Source organism: Heloderma suspectum, chromosome 2 (genome assembly GCF_057233095.1).
Source record: "Heloderma suspectum isolate Gila_16-S chromosome 2, 16-S_ref, whole genome shotgun sequence".
Classification (NCBI taxonomy): Eukaryota; Metazoa; Chordata; class Lepidosauria; order Squamata; family Helodermatidae; genus Heloderma; species Heloderma suspectum.
The window spans coordinates 190037078-190057447 of record NC_139459.1 but is presented as its reverse complement, the minus strand read 5'-3'; the positions used below and the strand labels follow the sequence as shown (position 1 = coordinate 190057447).

At 44.9% G+C, this 20370-nt stretch overlaps 2 protein-coding genes across 2 annotated transcripts in view; one reads left to right on the top strand and one right to left on the bottom strand.

Moving 5' to 3' along the window:
- The window catches only part of LOC146353610 (exendin-4), a 491914-nt gene that overhangs the window by 47721 nt on the left and 423823 nt on the right, over nt 1-20370 (bottom strand). The gene's annotated exons all lie outside the window — the stretch shown is intronic.
- The window catches only part of LOC146353617 (uncharacterized), a 54476-nt gene that overhangs the window by 3419 nt on the left and 30687 nt on the right, over nt 1-20370 (top strand). The window contains exon 2 of the mRNA XM_084829757.1: nt 9848-10062. Within this exon, the coding sequence (XP_084685883.1) occupies nt 9848-10062 (215 nt within the window). The remainder of the gene's footprint in view (nt 1-9847; nt 10063-20370) is intronic.

Sequence of the window (20370 nt, the reverse complement as noted above, 5' to 3'; positions counted from 1 at the left end):
ACCATTGCTGATGGGCAGGTTCATGCGAGACAGAGATAGACAACTTGTGGCCCTGACATTTTGGCCTACAATTCACACAATCCTTTGCCATTGTCTATGCTGGTTAGGGCTGATGGGAGTTCCAGGCCAAAACATCCGAAGGGCCACAAGTTGCCCACCTGAGTGGTCTTTCAGATAGCCATGTCCTAGGCTATTTAGGGCATTAAAGACCCAAACTTGGACCTTGAAGAGAGGCCAGCCATGAACCTGACAGTCACTGGATCTATTTTTACTCCTATCACTGCAGTCTTCCATTACATTTTATGGAATACCTTAAGGCTTAGCCATTAATGGCAGTAAGGTCCTTTGACAGACAGCATGGCCTTATGAAGTAGGGCAGAGTCCAAGTGATACTCCTGCTATATTTAGAACTTCAAACAGAGAAAAAGAATAAATTATTGATATACATACCCCTTTAGATTTTACCAGAGCAATGGCCTTTAGTTGCTTGAAGAAGAAAAGCCACTGCAGCAGCCTACAACTCTAACTCTCCCCATGCCCCGTCCCCCATGAGGAAGCTGTTTGTGTACTAAAATCCCACAGGGGAGGCAGGCATTTGTTTTCAAAGTAAAACGGTTTGACTACTCAAGGCAGGTTCCTGCAAAGCCCTCGTGTTCTGTAAACAGATGGTAATCTCCTGAAGGATTGTTTCATTGAAGTGTCTAACGTAGGCAATGAATGCCAATCCTATACACACACACACACACACACACACACACACTAGTATCACTGTGATTTAATATTAAGAGACCCTGTTTATTCCTCCATGATGTGAATATTACACCCAGTGTTTATGACATGCAAATGGATGGATGTGCAGGCATATTCTATGCTTGGTGCATTAAAATGTGGGATATTGGGTACAAGGGCAACTGAACTTTGATCCAGTCTTTGGAAATGCCAGGCTTAAGAAAGTAACCATAGACACTTTAAGTTCATTTCTTGCCTGAACAGGGGGCATTCTGGGAGCTACGATGGGCTGGTTCAGTGTTTTACAAAATGTGTCGGGGATCCCTCAGGTTCCATGGAAACTTATCAGAGATTCCTCACTAAGATGAACAGTAATGGTGGACAATCTTCCTTGAAAGGCAGCTTGCCCACCTCTACACATCTTTCCCTGGAATAGAATGCCATAAGGGAGTGTTTTGGTGTGCCCTCTCAGTTCACTGAGGGGAGGGTGGCCAAAGAGGCCCAGTCATTACTCTGCAAGTACAGAGGACACACTCTACAACCCTTCCCAGGATCCCTTGCTAGTACACACACTGATTTTGTGGGAGATATACCAATATCCCTCAGCGGATAAGGCTATGTGGAACATATTCACTGAAGGCAGAACATTTAAAAAGCATAGTAGAAACAGAGCACCGGGCTTAGGCCTGGAAGTCAAGCCACATGTTCACAAGAACTGTGGGGGAGCCACCAATCCAGGTGTGGAACCCCTGTGTCTCTGCAGTAATTTTCAGAAAATGCATAACAGTCTTCCCCAGCTCTCCAGATGTGTTGGCCTGCAAATCCCATCATTCTCAGCCAGCAGGGCCATGCTGGCTCGGGATGATGTGAATTGTAGTCTATCACATCTGGAGGGCACCAGGCTGGGGAAGGCTGTTACGCACAACATGACATAATTGTACTCAGAGTTTCCCTGCTTGCTCTCTGCTTCATTGGCTGCTGCTTGTGGGAGGCAGGCAAACTGAGCCCAGTGACATCAACGCATGCATCTTCTTTAAATAAATTTATGTAGTTACAATATTTATATACCGCTCCACATCAGAGGATTTCGGAGCAGTGGACAACAAAGATAAAACAATGAAACACCAGGTTAAAACATGTTTTTAAAAGACAAATTCCAATAAGGTCGACTTTAATAAACCACGGCTGGTCACGCAAAGAAGGCCTCTTGAAATAATAATGTCTTCGGGAGGCGCCAGAAGGAACACAATGTTGGCACCTGCCTGACCTCCAAAGGCAGGGGATTCCACAGGAAGGGGGCCACCACACTGAAGGCTGTTTTCCTGGTGGACTCCAACCAGGCCATGGGCCCATGTGGAACCACCAGGAACATGCCCTCCGATGGCCTCAGTGACTGGACAGGTTGGTAAGGAAGGAGGTGCTCTCTCAGGTATCCAGATCCCAAGTTGTTTGGGGCATTGTACATTAGTACTAATACCTTAAACCTGGCCTGGTAGCAAATAGGCAGCCAGTGCGGTCCCCTCAGCAAAGGAGTTACATGCTGAAAAGGGGAGGCTCCTCCTGCCAACAGCCGAACTGCTGCATTCTGCACTCACTCCAGCTTCCGGAGCAGCCTTAAAGTAACTAGGGTGATCAGGGGAGCAGTACAGCTGCTGGGTTTGGTAGCAGGTAACCCACCTTCCTCACAACCATGTCATTTGGGGATCCTAGGCTCAAATTTCACCAGCTTACATAATAATTTCTTGTGTATATGTACTCACGCAGAGAAAGGAAACACATCAGTGGAACCAGCCAATCACTGGTATAATGGGCAGCGATTTCCATGACTGCTGCAGCAGTTCCCCTGTTGTGATCAGGACTCGCCGCCGGCTCTCTCTGTGATCAGCCAGTTTGCACAATGTGTTTCCACATAAGTGCTTGGATGGGTAACTCCAGAACAATTTAAGTATCAGGGAGGGGGCGGGGAGCATGATGTGAATGACTACTTGTGGAAAGTCAATCTTTCTCAGCCTCAGTGCTCCATGTGTAAAATGAGTATTCCTACCACCCAACTTGTCATGAAGTTGCATCAGGGCAGGGGAGAGTGAGGTAAGAACTGTAAAGCATTTTGCACATTTGAAGAAACTGCAGTACAAACTATTCACTTTAATCATCCCAGTTACAAATGGCTTTATGATCCAGTGTGAAGCTGAAGCGTGGATTGCTACATTAGCAAAACAGTATGTGGTGCCATGGCTGCAGTGCAGTAGCACAATGTTAAGTGCCAACTGGAGCTGGCATTTAAACTCAGCCTATGAATGTCTGTGTTGAAAAGCTTCTCCTGTCCCCAATGTAGCATGACTTACACCATTCGTGAAGCCTTAAGAACATAAGAAGAGCCATACTGCATCAGACCAAGGGTCCATCTAGTCCAGCATTCCGTTCACACAATGGCCAACCAGCTGCCTGTGGGAAACCCACAAGCAGGACATGAGTGCATCAGCACCCTCCTGCCCATGTTCCCCATCAATGGGTGTGTAGAGGAATACTGCCTCTGATGCTAGAGGTAGCACATAGCCATCAGGACTCGTAGCCACTGATAGCCTTCTCCTCCAGGAATTTGCCCAATCCCATTTGAAAGCCATCCAAAGTGGTGGCCATCACTACATCTTGTGGTAGCAAATTCTATAGTTTAACTATGCGCTGTGTGCACAGTTAAACTCTGGCAGCAGTGTGGAGCCTGTGGTTCTCCAGATATTGTTGGACTCAGACTCCCATCATTCCTGATCATTGGCCATGTTGGCTGGGACTTATGAGTGTTTGAATCCAACAACATATGGAGGGGCACAGGAATCTGTGACTCTGACTCCCATCAGCCCCAGCCAATATGGCCACACCAACCATTTTATGCAGTATTGCAATGATATAGGATGGAAATGGTTGGCAAAATTCTGCCAGCCTCAGGTAGCGGTGGGAGGGTCAGAGTTCAAGGACGTGGTCTGAATGTGTGACCTTCCAAGTTCAAGCCACAATATCTCTAGTTCAGAGGTGTGCAACCTAGTACCCTCCAGAAGTTTTGGACTACAACTCTCATAAACCCCATCCAGTATGGCCAATGGTCAGGAATTATGGAAGTTGTAATCCAAAACATTTGGAGGAGCATCTGCTCTAATTTTTCAACCATTGTTGATCTCTGTCAGAAGGATCTGAAATCCACTCCCAGCCAAAAAATACAATACTGAGCTAGATAGACCAGTACTTCATTCAGTATAAGGCAGCTTTGTGTATTCAGAGAAGTATTTAGAGAGAGTTTTTAATACCAGGATTTGGCATATGTTAAGGCTGTTACACCCAAATCATAAGGAGAAATGTATAGCTGATCAGCTTTGTATCAAGTTTGGGCAAGAGTTAGAATGTCACACTGTCTAAATAAGGGCATATTGCTGCCCAATATGCTGTCCAGTCATCAGAGAGTACTCTTCGCCTAGGAACTCAAAAGATCTCACACTATTATGTCCCATAGGTCAGCCAGTTGCATGAAAACAAAACAGCCATAGACTACTGAAGTGTGCTTGACGAGGGGCTACCCATGAAGAGTGTCTGGATGCTTCAGTTGGTGCCAACTGTGGCAGCTAGACTGCTAACTGATGCTTGGTATCAAGACACCTGTCCTGAAAGACCTGCACTGGTTGCCAGTTGTTTTCCAGACTCAGTTAAGGTGTTGGTTTTAATCCTTAAAGCCCTGAATGACTTAGGGCCTGGCTATCGAAGGGACTGCGTGTCTTTTTATGAACCTGTCTGGTTATTAGTCAGCATGGTGTAGTGGTGAGATAGTTGGACTGGGAGCTGGGAGATCCGGGTTCTAGGCCCCACTCGGCCATGGAAGCTCACTGGGTGACTTTGGGCCACTCACAGACTCTCAGCCCAACCTACCTCACAGGGCTGTTGTTGTGAGGGTAAAATGGAGAGGAGGAGGATAATGTAAACCGCCTTGGGTTCCCTGCAAGAGGAAAAAAGGCGGGGTATAAATGAAATAAATAAATAAATATTAAAATCTGCAGGAGAAGCCCTCCTGAGGGTGCTGTCACCCTCTGAGGCCTGTTTGTTGGGCATAAGTGAAAGGGTTCCCTCCCGTGTTGCTCCCAAATGTGGAATGTGCTTCTTCAAGAATTACAGTCGGCCTCCTCCAGTCTCTTGGCTTTCAGAAAGGTTGTGAAGACATATCTCTTTCATTTGGTCTTTTAAGTAATGTGATCATTTTAAATGTTTTTAATGGCCTTGTGTTTTATGGCTTTATGGCTTTATTGTTTTAAATTGTTATGTACAGTCTTTATGGCTTTTCAGCAAAAAAAAGAGAGAGAGAGAGAGAGAGAGAAAAGGAGGGGGGAGATGGTATATAAATGTTAATAATAATAAATAACTTGGCTTCACTAATGCAAACATTTCCATTGGCTGCATTGAAGCCAAAATGGATTATCACTTGAAATCACAGGGCTGGAGGACTCCTGTTTCTTTCTCTTGGCTCATGCGTTGCTCTTGCAGATCTCTCCACTCCCTCCAAATATGTGTCTGTCTTTATCTGGAGATGTTTTTGAGCTTGTGTTCTTTCCATGCTTGTCCAAGGCCTTGCCCAATAAGATAATAATCTTGCTCGAAGCCTCTAGGTCCCATATAATAGGATTAACAGGAAGGAACCTCTCAAAAATCTCTCCTTGGGAGTGCCTAAGTAGTTCCAAACGAACATTGGAAACAAGAACCAATGATAGTAATTAAGCTTAGGAAGAGGTTGTCAAAAGAGGGAGTGAATCCTTTATCAAGTACAATTTTTGGATGAAGAGCAGCAGATGCTCTTTAGAAAGATAATGCCGTAAACATAGGTTAGCAGACCTGTTATCACAATATATTGAGCCAAAGCCAATAATCAAGATGGGTTGACTATATTTGAGGAATGTGGAGAATTTTAATAGAAAAACTTGTGTATGAGGATTGCATTGACATTTATAGGCAATCTCAGTTTCTTTACTCAGTGAATCTGTAAGCTTGAAGCACAATCTACTGAAATCAGTCGGGAGTATTGCCAGTGGATCTGATTTCAGGGGCTTGTGTGATGCATTTTTTATTGTTTTATATTATTTATCGGTCTGCATCCTAGTGTCTTTGGCCTTGGTTTCTCCCTGGAAAGCAGAAAAACTTGAGGTTTGATGGAGAATGTTTGATGGAGTAGAACTGCACCCCAGTATTTTTTTTTTCCTTTGAGGAGACTTGGTAGATAGATTTTGATTTAGCCATACACAGCCAGAAGCCTGCTGTGTACCACCTCAGCTCATGGCATCTGTAGGATTTCTCTTATTTGTGCTGGGGTGCAGAAAAGGCAAGGATCAGCTAGAGTTTCTCCAGCTGTTTCTCCAAACTGCTGCACAAGTGAGGGAAAGTTCTGCTTTCTCTCTCCCAAGCCCTCTGGCAAGTACAGAGAGCATGGAAGAAAGGCTGTGTCTTGTCTCACCTGCAGAGAGCTCTGGATAAGAAACGGTGTGTGAGAGAAAACCCTGCTATTTCTTACACAAGTGAGAAAAATCCCCATTTCTCTAGCAAGCCTTTGCACAGAGGTTTGGAGAAGGGCAAAAGCCAGAGGAGGTTCTTATCTTAATCCAAATGTGGGTGCAGGTGAGACAGGCCCCCCTCAAGCCTTTGAGCAAGCACATGGGGAAACTGAGATTTCTTTCACATGCAGTACAGTTTAGAGAAGGGAATAAACAGCAGTAGAAACGCCTGCTGCTGCTTCCCTTCTCCAAACTGTGATGAAAAAGGATCTGTCAGCGGAGGCTGGATGTCCTCCTCCTTGCCAGAGGACCAGCTCATTCGGCCCTGGTGAGCTGGTGGATGGAATTGTGGCATGGGTGCCTGTCCTTTTCCGATGATGCCCACATACATATATTAGTTCACAATTTGTACTTTCCCTTTGTTCAGCGATGATGTAATTTGCATTTGAGAGCCCACTGCTATAATCCTGTGGATCGCTAGCAAGTGTGACTCAAACATCGGTATTTATTCCCCTGCTTGGGTCTCTTGCTTGAAAATGTGAGCTTCAGGGAATGTTCAAGACATGAGAGAGATTTTCTTTCCCCATCTGCATTAACTAGCCACCATTTTGTTCTTCAGGAAGCAATTATTTATTCCTTTGACAAGATGCATCTCAGAATGGATTAAGGCAGCTATTTGTGGTGTGGCAGACACTTGTAAACTCACTGCAAGTTGACAACAGTCATCTGTAATATCCAGGTGCACTGTGAGGCAGGATTTACTATACCACGACAACTACCATACGTTTCAGTGGGTTGCAGGATGCAATAATGCTCATATCACTGTGTGGCTGGCCAGAGGCCACAGGTGACTGGCTCTTACCCACAAATGACAGTCTGAATCGACCTTTGGTCACTCTGGTTTCTTTCCAGTCTTTACAATCCTATAATGAGATAGGTACAAAAGAGATAGGAGTTGGTCCCTTGGCACAACTCCTGTACCTGTTGGGGAAAGTATGCCTTACACTTGCAAAAATATTGGTTGAGAAGCTTGCACAGACACTTCTGATATCATCCTCTTGGGTAAGATGCTCACCACATCTCTTGAAACCACTGTGTTGGAGGACTTGGGCAGTTTCCAGTCATGGAATTCGCACGGGAAAATCTGTTCTGTGTGCGCCACTGAAGGAGGAGACTTAAGCAATTAATTGATGGTTTTAAAATCTGTGGTGGGGGATGCTGCAAAGGTTGTTACAAGTGCTTTGTAAAGTATTATGTACTAAAGTAGAGATAATATCAAAGTTGAGATAATATGATGCAAACAAGAATGCACTGAAAGAGATAAATAACAGTGGAAGGAAATATTAGCAATGGGATGATCCAATAGACAGTCTGTCCTTCACTGCTGGAAATGCACTAGCTTTGGTCAGTCTGAGTCCACCTTATATTTGGATATTGATGGTGAGATGGGAGGGATGGAATGGATCAGATCCACATGCCCTTAGAAGTGGTTGAAAGTGATTGGAGACCCATGAGGGACCGGAGAGCACGTCTTGCAATTCCTAAGCAACTCTAAAAGCAGCTGCTTCATAGATTTGATTCCTCACCCAGATCTGCAGAAAAATATGGTAAATTGTGGAGATTATGTACGCTGAACATCCTGTAGAAATAGCATTTACAATGAATGAGAAATTATTTTGATCAGGGGGTGGGGTGGGCCAAAGCCAGACCTCCAAGCCTCTCAGTCTGGACTGCTAGACTCTTGCCACATCACAAACCTTCACCAACCCTGCTCTATCTTATTCATCTTCTTTATTCTATCTCACTCTGTCTGCCAACCACAAAGCTGATGGACAGGTTGTGACGGGGAAAGCCTAGATGCAAATGTTGTTGTTGTTGTGACAGTACATGTCGATGATGACAACAACATCTGTAACTTTGCCCAAACGTTTTTGGTTCTTGCCATGGCCTCTACTGCAGTGTGGACCCAGTCAGCGTTGACTGAGGTAACACAGATCTCAACAGGGAAAAGGTTCCCTACCCGGGAGAAGGTGCCCCTTTCTCCACAGTTTTGCCTGGTCCCCATTTATTCCATTTTAGCTTCCCCAGAATCGACTGGTAAGCAGTTCCATAAGGTGTGTCTTTGCAATTATCAGTAGATTTTACTTAAACGCTTTGGAACTGCTGCTTATTTAAAGCTGCAAAGGTTATTATTTTTTTTTAAACCAGGCTTCACTATTTTAAGCTTGCAAAAAGGCATGAAGTTACAAAACTTGTGATAAACATCAGAAAGAGTTATCATCTCTTTTGGCCTCTCCCGTCCATTATCTGTCTTGGCTTCAAACCTGTGAGTTCTTAATGGGCAGGGATGGTAGCTCATTATTTGTTTTCTTAGCACAGCAGGATCCAATTCATATCAAATTCTCATTCACAGCATCTGCTCTGTGCACAGAGACCTGCAACCTTCTGTGAACTTGTTTGGGAATACAGTTCCATTTCTCTCAGTGGGGCTTTCATGAAAATATGTAGAGGAGTGAAGACTCTATCCTCCTTAGTTAGGGGTGGGTTGTTTTGTTATCCTGAAAAAAATATGTATTTCTTGGTTGTGGTTGTTGTTACTATTGCACTATCAATATGCATGGCCAGTGCTGGCTCCAGGTCTGGAGGGTCTTTGGGCAAAACACCCTCAGTGGGCCCTCTCCCTCAGCCCCCTCCCTCTCTCACTACCATTGTCACCAGTTGCCCTTTCTCCTTATCTTCTTTCTCATCACTGCTACCACTTACATGCTTGACAGGCAGAGAGCAAGTAGGCAGTGGCATCTGCTGCTCCTCCTTCTTGCCACCACCAGTGTCTGGGCCAGAGTGAGAGGCAGGTGAGCAAGCAGGTTGCAATGGTGACGAGGAGGAGCAACTCCAGGAGCCTCTTGTCAGTGGGTCCCTGCTGGGGTGAGGGCCCTCGGCTGTTGCCCGAGCATGCCTACCCTTGATGCCCTAAAGTCAGTAATGGTTAGAGCAGAGGCCTACTCCAGAGCAGAGTAACAACAAGAAGATAGACCTCTGCCCTATCAAATTTACAATCTTAAATTCAACCCAATGGAAGCAACAGGGGTGGTGCTGGGGAATAAACAGGGGAAGAATATGCATTCAGTTCAGTTACACAAACACAGGGTTAATTTCAGTAGGGGATGAGGACTAAAGTGTGTGCCCCAGACTTCATGGAAGTCTTTTGAAGAAAGTAAGAGAGGAAACCGCCAGGAAACCGCCCTGAGACCCCCCTGGAATTGTTCCTCCTCTTCACCGTTGCAATCTGCTTGTTTATTGTCCTCTCACTTTTGCCCAGACAATGGTGTTGGGGAGGAGAGGGAGGAGCAGTAGATGCCATGGCCTCCTTGCTCACTGGCTCTTTCCATTTCAAGCAAGCAAGTGGTAGCAGTGATGAGAAAGAGGAGGAGGACCAATAGAAGCTGGTGACAATGGCAGTGAAAAGGTAGACTCACTTAGGGAGGGGGACTGTTGAGGGTGTCTTGCCCAAGGGCCCCCCAAAACCTGGAGCCAGCACCAAGAGGTATGACGATAGGTGTGGTCTCATCCAGTTCTCTCTGCATGTTTACAATACACAGGTCCAGAGTCTGGAACAGCACAACCAAGTCCTGCTCACCAGGTGGAATTTTTTGAAAGAACAAGACCATTCCCTTTCTGACTTGGACATCAAACTCCTCTATGACCAGTACATGAACAAACTGAGGCTTGAGATCCGGTCTATTGATGCCGAGAAAGAACAGCTGGACTCCGAACTTGGCGAAGTGCTGGATGCCATGGATGCCTTTCGGAGCAGGTAAGTTTCTCATCTTCTTCTTCTGGGACTTTCACGGGTTTATTGCACAGATTAAAAAACAACAACATTCTAATCTGGTTCAGGGCTGTCATCAAGGGTAAACAGGATTGGACACCTGCCAAGTGCTCACACCCCAGTGGGGGCCCACTGATGAGAGCTGCTGCTCCTCTTCACCATTGCAACCTGCTCGTTCACTTGCCTCTCTCTCTGGGCCCAGGCAATGTAGGTGGTGAGGAGGAGGAGCAGGAGATGCCACGGCCTCCTTGCTCCCTGGCTCTCTGCCCGTCAAGCAAGCAAGTGGTAGCAGTGATGAGAAAGAGGAAGAGGAGCAATAACAGCCAGTGACAATGTGGGTGAGAAGATAGTTTCACTGAGGGAGGGGGGCATTGGGGGCATCTTGCCCAGGGACCCCCCAAAACCTGTAGCCAGCACTGACCTGGTTGCTCCTAAACTGTATCTTTCTGGATATGACTTGCCACCCTCAAGGATAATATCTACACACATCATAGCTGTATTTACCCAAACAACCCTCTATTATGAAGTGGAGACTTCACCATGGGATGCAGTGTTTCTAGAGGGTTTATAAAATGAAAGGAAACCACTCTACCCTATACTGAAGAGACGAGGATTCTCGGATGGACCTTTGATTACTATACAAAGAACTGACCACCAATGCCCTCCTCCAAACTTGCATCTTCCTCTACTGCCTAAAAATCCTCTTGCATGGTTGCACAGCAGAAACGTTTGTAGGGATGGACAAACCAGTCTACTTCCGGTCCATGCCAGCTTTGCACCTATTCAGTCTTAAATCCACTCTGCCCAATTTCTGCATGAGGTTGAGATTTTCATATGCAATTTCCCCTAATATATGTATTTTTGTACGTATTTTCCCCAATATACATATTTTATATGCATCTTTCCCTAATGTATGCATCCTGTGTGCAACTTTCATTAATATACTCATTTTTGTATGCAGTCTGTGAGCTGACAACTGCATTGCAAAATTCAGAGAAGCGGGCAGTCTAAAGGTTAACTATGTTCTGATCCACATATTATGGAAAGGGCTGTAGCTCAGTGGTGCAGCACCTGCTTTGCATGCAGAAGGTCCAGTCCCCAGCATCTCCAGGTAAGGATGGAAATAATCCTGCCTGAATCCCTGGAGAGCCATTGCTGCCAGTCAGTGTCAACAGTCCTGGGCTAGGTGGACCAAGGGTCTGACTTAGTACAAGGCAGCTTCCGACGTTTCTATCCTACGTAGTCCAGGAAGTATGAGTTAGGTTGGTTTGTTTAAAAAATGTAGACCAACCATCACTATTTGGAAGAAGTTGTGATGGTGGTTCAGTAGCACGAGTGTTTGCTGTACTAGTGCAGAGGGCACAACTGGATACCAGAATGAGAGCAACGGGCACAAGCTCTCCCCTTGTGCCAGGGACAGCCAGGTCTCCTCTTTCGCTGGATCCTGTGAACAGCTCCTAGGCAGAGCAGTGTTGAAGATCAGATTGCAAGTAAGTGCATTTGTGACATTATGGGGCCTGTAAGAGCTGTATTCCCTTTTGACGAACAAACAAAACCCCTCAGTTCAGACCTGGGTTCGTGAATAATGCTTTTAACGTCATGACAGTTTGTTGGCTCGAGTAGTGGATGTTGGTTGAAAAGCCAGCATACAAAGTTCAGCCAAACTGAAAAGAAATATGAGAAGCCAGAGGACCTTCATGTATAATTATGTGAAAGTTTAGTATCCCCCTCCCCCACTCCTCTATATCTTTTCTCTTTCTCTGTGTTCCTTCCTGGATCCTACACTCTTCTAAGAGCAACCTCCCAGGTAAGACCAGGATTATAATCTCTATTCCCCACCTACGTTCCTTTTCCTTGGCAACTTCCTGCCAGTAGAACTCCCTTCCATCTGACATCCGATGTTTCTCTTCCACTACTGCATTTACAAGTGACTTCTTAAGATGCACCTCTTCAGTCACACATTCCTGTCTCTGACCTTCCTTAACTTTCCTTCCCTAATGTGACCTAATTAGAGCCAAAGCCTGCAGGCAGGGCCTCTCTCTTTCCCTCCCTCCCTCTCTCATCTTTGTACTGCACCTAGCAGTTATAGGTGCTAGATAAATAATGTATTTATCTAAATACATATCTCTGCACAGAAATACAGGAGGATGAGCTTGGTAGCCCCATCGAGAGCATCTGGATCAAAATAAATGGAGCAAAGAATAAAAGGAACCTGGTGGTCGGAGTCTACTACCGGCCACCCAACCAAGAAGAAGATGAGGATGAAACTTTTGAAAAGCAAATAGCCAATGTTTTAAGGAAGCATGATGTAGTAGTAATGGGGGACTTCAATTTCCTCAATATTTGTTGGGAGACAAATTCTGCAAAACATGGCCCCTCCAGGAAATTCCTGACTTGTGTGGCGGATAACTTCCTCCTACAGAAAGTAGAGAAAGGAACTAGAGGATCAGTTACCCTTGACTTGATCCTAACCAACAGAGATGACTTAGTGGATAAAGTAGCAGTTACAGGAACTCTGGGGGAAAGCGACTATGTTGTACTTGAGTTCTTGGTTCTAAGGGAAGCAAAAGCCAAGTGTAGTCAAACGCATACCCTGGATTTTAGGAAAGCTGATTTTAATAAACTCAGAACAATGATAAGTAAGGTCCCATGGCAAGCGACACTAACAAGAAAAGGAGTCCAAGATGGGTGGGAGCTTTTCAAAAAGGAAATTCTCAAGGCACAATTACAAGCAATTCCAACAAGAAGAAAAGGTGGAAGACAACAGAAGAAGCCAATATGGCTTCACAAAAAGCTTAGGGATGACCTGAAATCAAAAAAGGACACATATAGGAAGTGGAAAGAAGGCCAAGTAACAAAGGAAGAGTACAGGCAGGTAGCACAGAATTGCAGGGATGGTGACAAGAAGGCTAAAGCTGAGAATGAGCTGAGGTTAGCGAGGGATGCTAAAAACAACAAAAAGGCTTTCTTCAGCTACGTGCTGCAACGTGCATAGTAAAAGGCAGAGGAAAGAAATGGTGGTTCAGCTATTAAATAAGGATGGCAAAATGATAACAGATGACAAAGAAAAGGCGGAGGTGCTCAATTCCTACTTTGGCTCAGTCTTCTCCCAAAAGAGGGTCTATGACCCCCCCGGCAAAGGTGAAGTACAGGCTGATGGGGCAGGATTGCAGCTTGAGATTGATAGGCATATGGTCAAGGAACACCTAATTACTTTGAGTTCAAATCTCCAGGGCCAGATGAACTGCATCCTAGAGTAATAAAGGAACTGGCAGAAGAACTCTCAGAACTGCTGTCTATTCTCTCTGAGAAATCATGGAGGACGGGGGAAGTGCCAGATGACTGGAGGAGGGCTAATGTTGTCCCTATCTTCAAAAAGGGTAAAAAGGATGAACCTGAGAACTACAGACCAGTCAGTCTGACATCAATCCCTGGGAAAATTCTGGAGCAGATGATAAAACAATCCATCTGTAAGCACCTTGAAAACAATGCAGTGATTACTCGAAGCCAACATGGATTTGTCAAAAACAAGTCCTGCCAGACGAATCTGATCTCATTTTTTGATCAAGTAACCTCCCTCGTAGACCATGGGAATGCTGTAGACATCATATACCTCAACTTCAGCAAAGCTTTCGACAAAGTGCCCCATGATATTCTGATGAGCAAACTAGCTCAAAGTGGGCTAGATGAAACAACGATCCGGTGGATCCACAGTTGGCTACAGAATCGGACTCAAAGAGTGCTTATCAATGGGACCTTCTCAAACTGGGGTGAGGTAACGAGTGGGGTACCACAGGGCTCAGTCCTGGGCCCAGTGCTCTTCAACATTTTTATGAATGACTTGGAGGAGGAGGTGCAGGGAATGCTGATCAAATTTGCAGGTGACACAAAATTGGGCGGGATAGCTAATACTTTGGAAGACAGAAACAAAATTCAAAGTGATCTGGATAGACTGGAGCGCTGGGCAGAAAACCACAGAATGACATTTAATAGGGATAAATGCCAAGTTCTGCACCTAGGAAGAAGAAACCAAATGCACAGTTTCCAGATGGGGGATACGTGGCTCAACAACACTACAAGCGAGAAGGATCTTGGAATTGTTGTCGATCACAAGCTGAATATGAGCCAACAATGTGATGTGGCTGCAAAAAAGGCCAATGCTCTTTTGGGCTGCATTAATAGAAACATAGCTTCCAAATCCCGGGCAGTACTAGTTCCCCTCTACTCAGCACTGGTTAGGCCTCATCTGGAGTACTGTGTCCAGTTCTGGGCACCACACTTGAAGAAGGATGCAGACAAACTGGAGAGGGTTCAGAGGAGGGCAACAAAGATGATCAGGGGACTAGAAACAAAGCCCTATGAAGAGAGACTGAAAGAACTGGGCATGTTTAGCCTTGAGAAGAAAAGACAGGGGAGATATGATAACGCTCTTCAAGTATTTGAAAGGTTGTCACAGAGAGGAAGCCCAGGATCTCTTCTCGATCATCCCAGAGTGCAGGACACAGAATAATGGGCTCAAGTGACAGGAAGCCAGATTCTGGCTGAACATCAGGAAAAACTTCCTGACTGTTAGAGCAATATGACAATGGAACCAATTACCTGGGGAGGTGGTGGGCTCTCCCACACTGGAGGCATTCAAGACGAGGCTGGACAGCCATCTGTCAGGGATGCTCTGACTTGGATTCCTGCATTGAGCAGGGGGTTGGACTCGATGGCCTTGTAGGCCCCTTCCAACCCTACTATTCTATTATTCTATTCTATGATTAATTAATTAATAATAATATACCTACTTATAAATAGCCTCATTAAAAGAGATACACAGATGCAAAGGTGACGTCCATTTCAGTCATAAACTCAATTTGCAAGCATTACCAAGGTCACAACGTATATGAAAGAGGAATTTGGCTACCAGATTGGTTACTGAGTGATTTGATGATGGAGGGGAAGAGGGAGAGGGAGAGATTTCCACCCCCAGTGGGCATTCTCTGTTTTTTAAAAAAAACAGTTTGCACGTTTTTCAACCCCACTCTGTCCTATGTCCACTCCAGTGGTTTTATCATCTGACTACTCTGAAAGCCTGTGGCTGCTCAAGAACAGTATAGGAACGTTTCTTTCTGCTGTTGGCCAAAATCAGATTGCCACCTGCTGAGTTACTATTTTGCCCAATGTCGTCCCTTAGAAGCAGGACCTTTAAAAGGTAAGACTGCTGCAGGCCTCCCTAAGAAGGCACACACAGTTGCCAGGGGAAATGATAGTTCAACCCTCATCCTTCTCCGGGCCCAGCTTTTGTGGTAGCTGGATTGGGCCAAAACCCCGAGTCTGCATACTGCTCCATGAATTCCTGCAGGGATGATGAAAACGGATTGCCTGTTCTACTGGGACTTTCAAAATGCTTTCCCGATAGTCCCTCAGGGGTGTTGAATGTCTTTCCTTCAAGGGCTGAACTCGATTTTGAAGACGATCTCGGCAGCTGTATTCCAGTGGTGGGTGGGGTCAGAGGCAAAAGGGACAGGGTCAGCATGCCCCAGATATGAGGGATTTTGAATTAATATTAGTGTGTAAGTGAGTGTGTGTGTGTGTGTGTGTGTAATTTCTTTGGAAAAAAATATTCAAAACAAAAAAAGATTAAAAAAAACCATGCCCCAATACCAGCATATTTCAGCTTAGAGCTCTTACTGCGAGTAAGTACAAAAGCTGGGAAACCACCAAACAGTGCACAGTCAGGAGAAAGAGGGTGGGGCCATGGGAAGGGTGTGTGGCCAGGTGAACAGGAAGGGGCATGGCATCTAGGGAACCCCAGGGACCTGGATTTGGCCCATGGGCTTGAGGCGCAATACCCCTGGCCTTACCTATTTGTTCCTACATACTTTCATCTGTGATACTGGAGACTGACAAGCTGCCCACCAGCTCTTCTTCTTCTTCTTCTTCTTCTTCTGACCACTGAGTCTCCACAAATTCCTAAGTCCCTAAAAATCACACTGCAGGTTCATGTGGTCCAGTGGCCTCTCTTTTTAAGGCTCTGTTCATTCATTCAGACAAAGACTTTCTACCCTCCAGGGTCTAGAACACAGACATGAACATGGAAACAGGAATGTATGAAACTACCTTGAGAAATGTTACAAGTCCAATCAAAATTATTTTGCTTATCTTCAAATTCCTTTGATGTTTTGCTTGAGGAGGACCTTCCAGATTTGTTTCAAATTTCTATTTAAGTGAAATGTTGTGCAAGCTCTAGTCTAGGGGAATAGGCAGCTACCTCTGGCGAGATACCTGCAGCTTGTCCAGTAAGCTAGCTGTGCAGGTTTCACACCAGACCCTCACAGCAACAGCAGGCAAAATTACCTTGTACATCTGGACCGTAGGGATCAGAAAGTGTTTCCATCTGGATGGTCCTACAGGTATGCATACCACTCCCCAGATCTTTATTGTCATCCTTGAGGAGATTTGAAGAGTTTTTACTCAGCTAAGAGAAACGTGCCTGGATAAAACTTGAGAACTTTGGAAAGATATCCCCAGACAACATCAGTCATCCGGCAAGTAATGGGGCTTTCATTATTACACAGTGACGACTTTTCCCAAGGGAACAAACAACAACAGCAACTCACGAGCAAAAGCAGAAGGTGCCAGCAACAGATACAATTGTGGTATTAAAACTTGTGAAACTTCCTTGTTTCAGGAGGTTGTTCTTCACAAAATCTGCAAGCTAATTAAAAGTTTTGCTCCAAATGCTATGCATCTGGAACTGGTGCTTAAGGCTTTTACCCCATTTCACCTGAACATGATCACTTTTCCAGTTGGCTAAAGTGGCACAGGTTTCTTCTCCCAGTGCTGGGCCAGCCCCCCTTATTTAGGGATGGCATAAATATTCATGATTTCCCATTCCCATTGTTAGGATTAATCTTATTTATTTATATATTTGATTGATTGATTGATTGATTGGATTTATATATAAAACACAGTACATCGCACAAACAACATTAAAATCATGACACTAAAATCACAAATATATAATAACATACAACAAAACTACCATATTTGTTGTTGTGGAGAAGTACCCTGAAAAATACAGCTTTCATCCCTCATGTTGCATTGATCATATTCACTAATTTGAGTTGGTTGTTTATTTTAAAGCATACTAGAAGATGCTTTGACCATCCTTTATGACAACAGACATAAGAGCAAGAGCCATGCTGGATCAAACCAAAGTCTTACCTAGTTCAGCATTCTGTTCCCATAGTGGCCAATCAGATGTCTATCAGAAGCTGACAAGCAGGATATGAGTGTAATTGCACCCCCACCACCACCACCCGTGTTCCCCAGCAACTATTATTGAGGGACATACTGTCCCTGAGAGCAAAGGTAATACATTGCCATGGATAGCCTTATCCTTCATGAATTCATCTAATCCCTTTTTAAAACTGGCTACTTTGTTGCCCATCCCTACATCTTGTGGTAGTGCACCCTATAGTTTAACTTTGTGCTGTGTGAAGAAGTACTTCCTTTGATCTGCCTCGAACCTCACACTATTCAGCTTCATTTGATGACCCCAGGTTCTAGTATTATGAGAGAGAGGAAGGGGGGGGGGAGAGAGAGAGACCTTCTCCCTCTCCACTTTCTCCACACCATGCATAATCTTATACACCTCTATTACATCTCCCCTAACTTGTCTTTTTTCTAAGCTAAAAAGCACCAAACACTGTAACCTTTCTTTACAACCTTTCCTGCTCCAGCCCCTTGATACTTAGGACCTAATAGCCACCCATTCTTCAGAGTCGACTGATTGAGTCATGGCCCCATGGTCAAGGTTAGTGGAGCCTTGTGGGCAAATGTATTATTCCAGTAATGAATACACTTGACGTATCTTTTCCCTTTCGTGGTCTTCCTGATTACACATTCTCTTTAATCCCAACACTGACTTGGGTCAGTGCTTACATAATCGGTGCTACGGAACGGAGGGGGACCATGAGCAGGAACAGCTTTAGGTGGCAAGAAAAGGTGATTTATAGCCAGCAGGGCATACTTAGTATATTTGGGCCTATTGGATCAGGCCTGTCAAGGACTGCAACCTGAGTATGGCATCCAGGAGATGCCCTGGCTTTTTAGGAAATACGTGTGACCCAGTTAGGGTCGGGATGAGAAAACCAGTGATTTTCAAGCTCGCCAAATTATCCAAAATTCACTTTGAAGCACATCTTCGCTCACACCCATTTTTGTTTTCAGAGTAGTTTTCAGCTCATCCAAATGAGAAAGGTGTGCATTTTGAACAAGAAAAGTACACATTTCTGTGCGTATTTTTCAAATATGCACACTTTCCTCCCATTAACTAAAGCATGAAAATGCATAACTTCTTAGAAAATGCACATTTCAAAGTGTGCATTTAAAAAAAAAAAAACTCATTTTACAAGTGCAATCACAAATGTGGGAATTCGCAGACATTTCTCTCTTTAAAAAAGTGTTCCCGCTCATATTTGGGCTTGGGAACAGGACATGTTTGCATGATTTGCAAACAGAAACAAAATTCTTGGAGATTCCTACACCCAGTGGAAACTCACTGTGGGATGTATATTGAGCAGAGCTGTAATTATATAAACACAGGGAAGGTGCAACAACTGAAGCAGAAGGCTGAGTTGTGTTTGGGTACACCTACACCAGAGGTATGCACCGAATAGAATTCAGTGGGGTGGCAATTTCTGTCGCACAATTTGTGGGTTTCTTGGAGACATATGGAGACATACTCCTCGCTGTCGCGAACAGCAGCATCATTAAGAATGTGTAAATGCACAGAGCAGAAAGCACTGATATATTTGCTGAGTCATCCTTTCTGGAAGACTTGATCACCTGTCCCTGGAATGCACTTATCAATTGGGAAAGCTCACTAAAAAGAAGCATGACATGGACCCATGCCGAGAACTTTAGAAAAGGTAGCATACAGGAAATCATCACAGTTGTGTGTGCGCACAGTGACTTTTACTATTTAGAAACATGCTGGCACCTGGCCGCATAACCTCCATCCCTGCTGTTGTTCACCCTTGCCCTGCATGCATGCTTCTCGATAAGGATCGCCAACCATTGCAGTTGGGAGGGCGCATTCCACTTCCATATGAGTCACCTTCTAAATGCAACTCCTTGATACCAGAGCAACTCCTCTGTAACCACCTCTGGTTGAAAGCACGTGGATGGGTTGAGTTGCCATCCCATCAAGACTGACAGGCTTTGTGTTTGCTCCTCCCTTGCTTCCCCCGGGGTAAATGATGTCAGAATCCTATAATAACATCAAGTCCTCTCTCTGGGTGGGCTGAGGCCAGGAGGTATCAGGATGAGGTGTAAAGAGGATTTAGCGAGAAAAGGGCTGTACGGATGAGGCAGGCTGTAATTATTAGGCATAACGTGCGTACCCTGGCTGCAAGTCAAACATTCCAGCCCGAAGGGCAGGAAAAACCAGAAGAACCAACCTTCTACCATTGTCCTTGTAATGGGACTTATGAAATAGGTAGCTCCCAGGGTGGGGAGAAGGTTCTGTCATCACCCATTCTGCATTTGGAAGAGTTATCTCTTCTTCCCTAAGCTGCAGGCTGATTCTGTTGGCTGCTGATGCCTTTTCGTTTATGGCCACTGGGGCTGTATCATCTGCCCTGCTGGTACAGGGGCGTCAAGGCCTGAACTTGGAGCCTCAAGGTCTAAGGCTGTGACTTGGCAAAGTGAGTTGCGTTGACCTCCGCACTAGCGGCACTGCAAAGCATTTAAGAGATTCAGGGCCCAGGCCCATAGGACACAAATCTGCATAAAATTAACACATGCTAATATATATATATATATATATATATATATATATATATACACACATACGCACACATGTAGGCATAATTACTAGGATTCCTTTATATTTCACAGAAGGCAAAGCCAGCCAAATAATTTCCCACCCAAATCACACCCAATAAAATGAATTCTTTAATTCATTTGCACCCCACCCTCAGATCATTCTAAATCAGTTGTTCCTGTTCAGTTACAATTAACGTGCAATGGTTGTGAAAAGGTGTGAAAAATGCACTATAAAGAGTGGCTGGTTAGGTTTTTCATGAACTATTTCTCTCTCTCTCTCTCTCTCACACACACACACACGCACGCACGCACGCACGCATCCATGCAATTATGCTTAGGGGAAGAAAGCTTCCATTGGCACCAATGAGTATTCAGGGCTCCGGGGAAGAGATCCAGGGCCCTAGTAAATAGATTGAGGGCTGCTGCCCCATAGGCCCAGGCCTAGCAATGCCTCTGCTGGGCATGTGTAGGTCT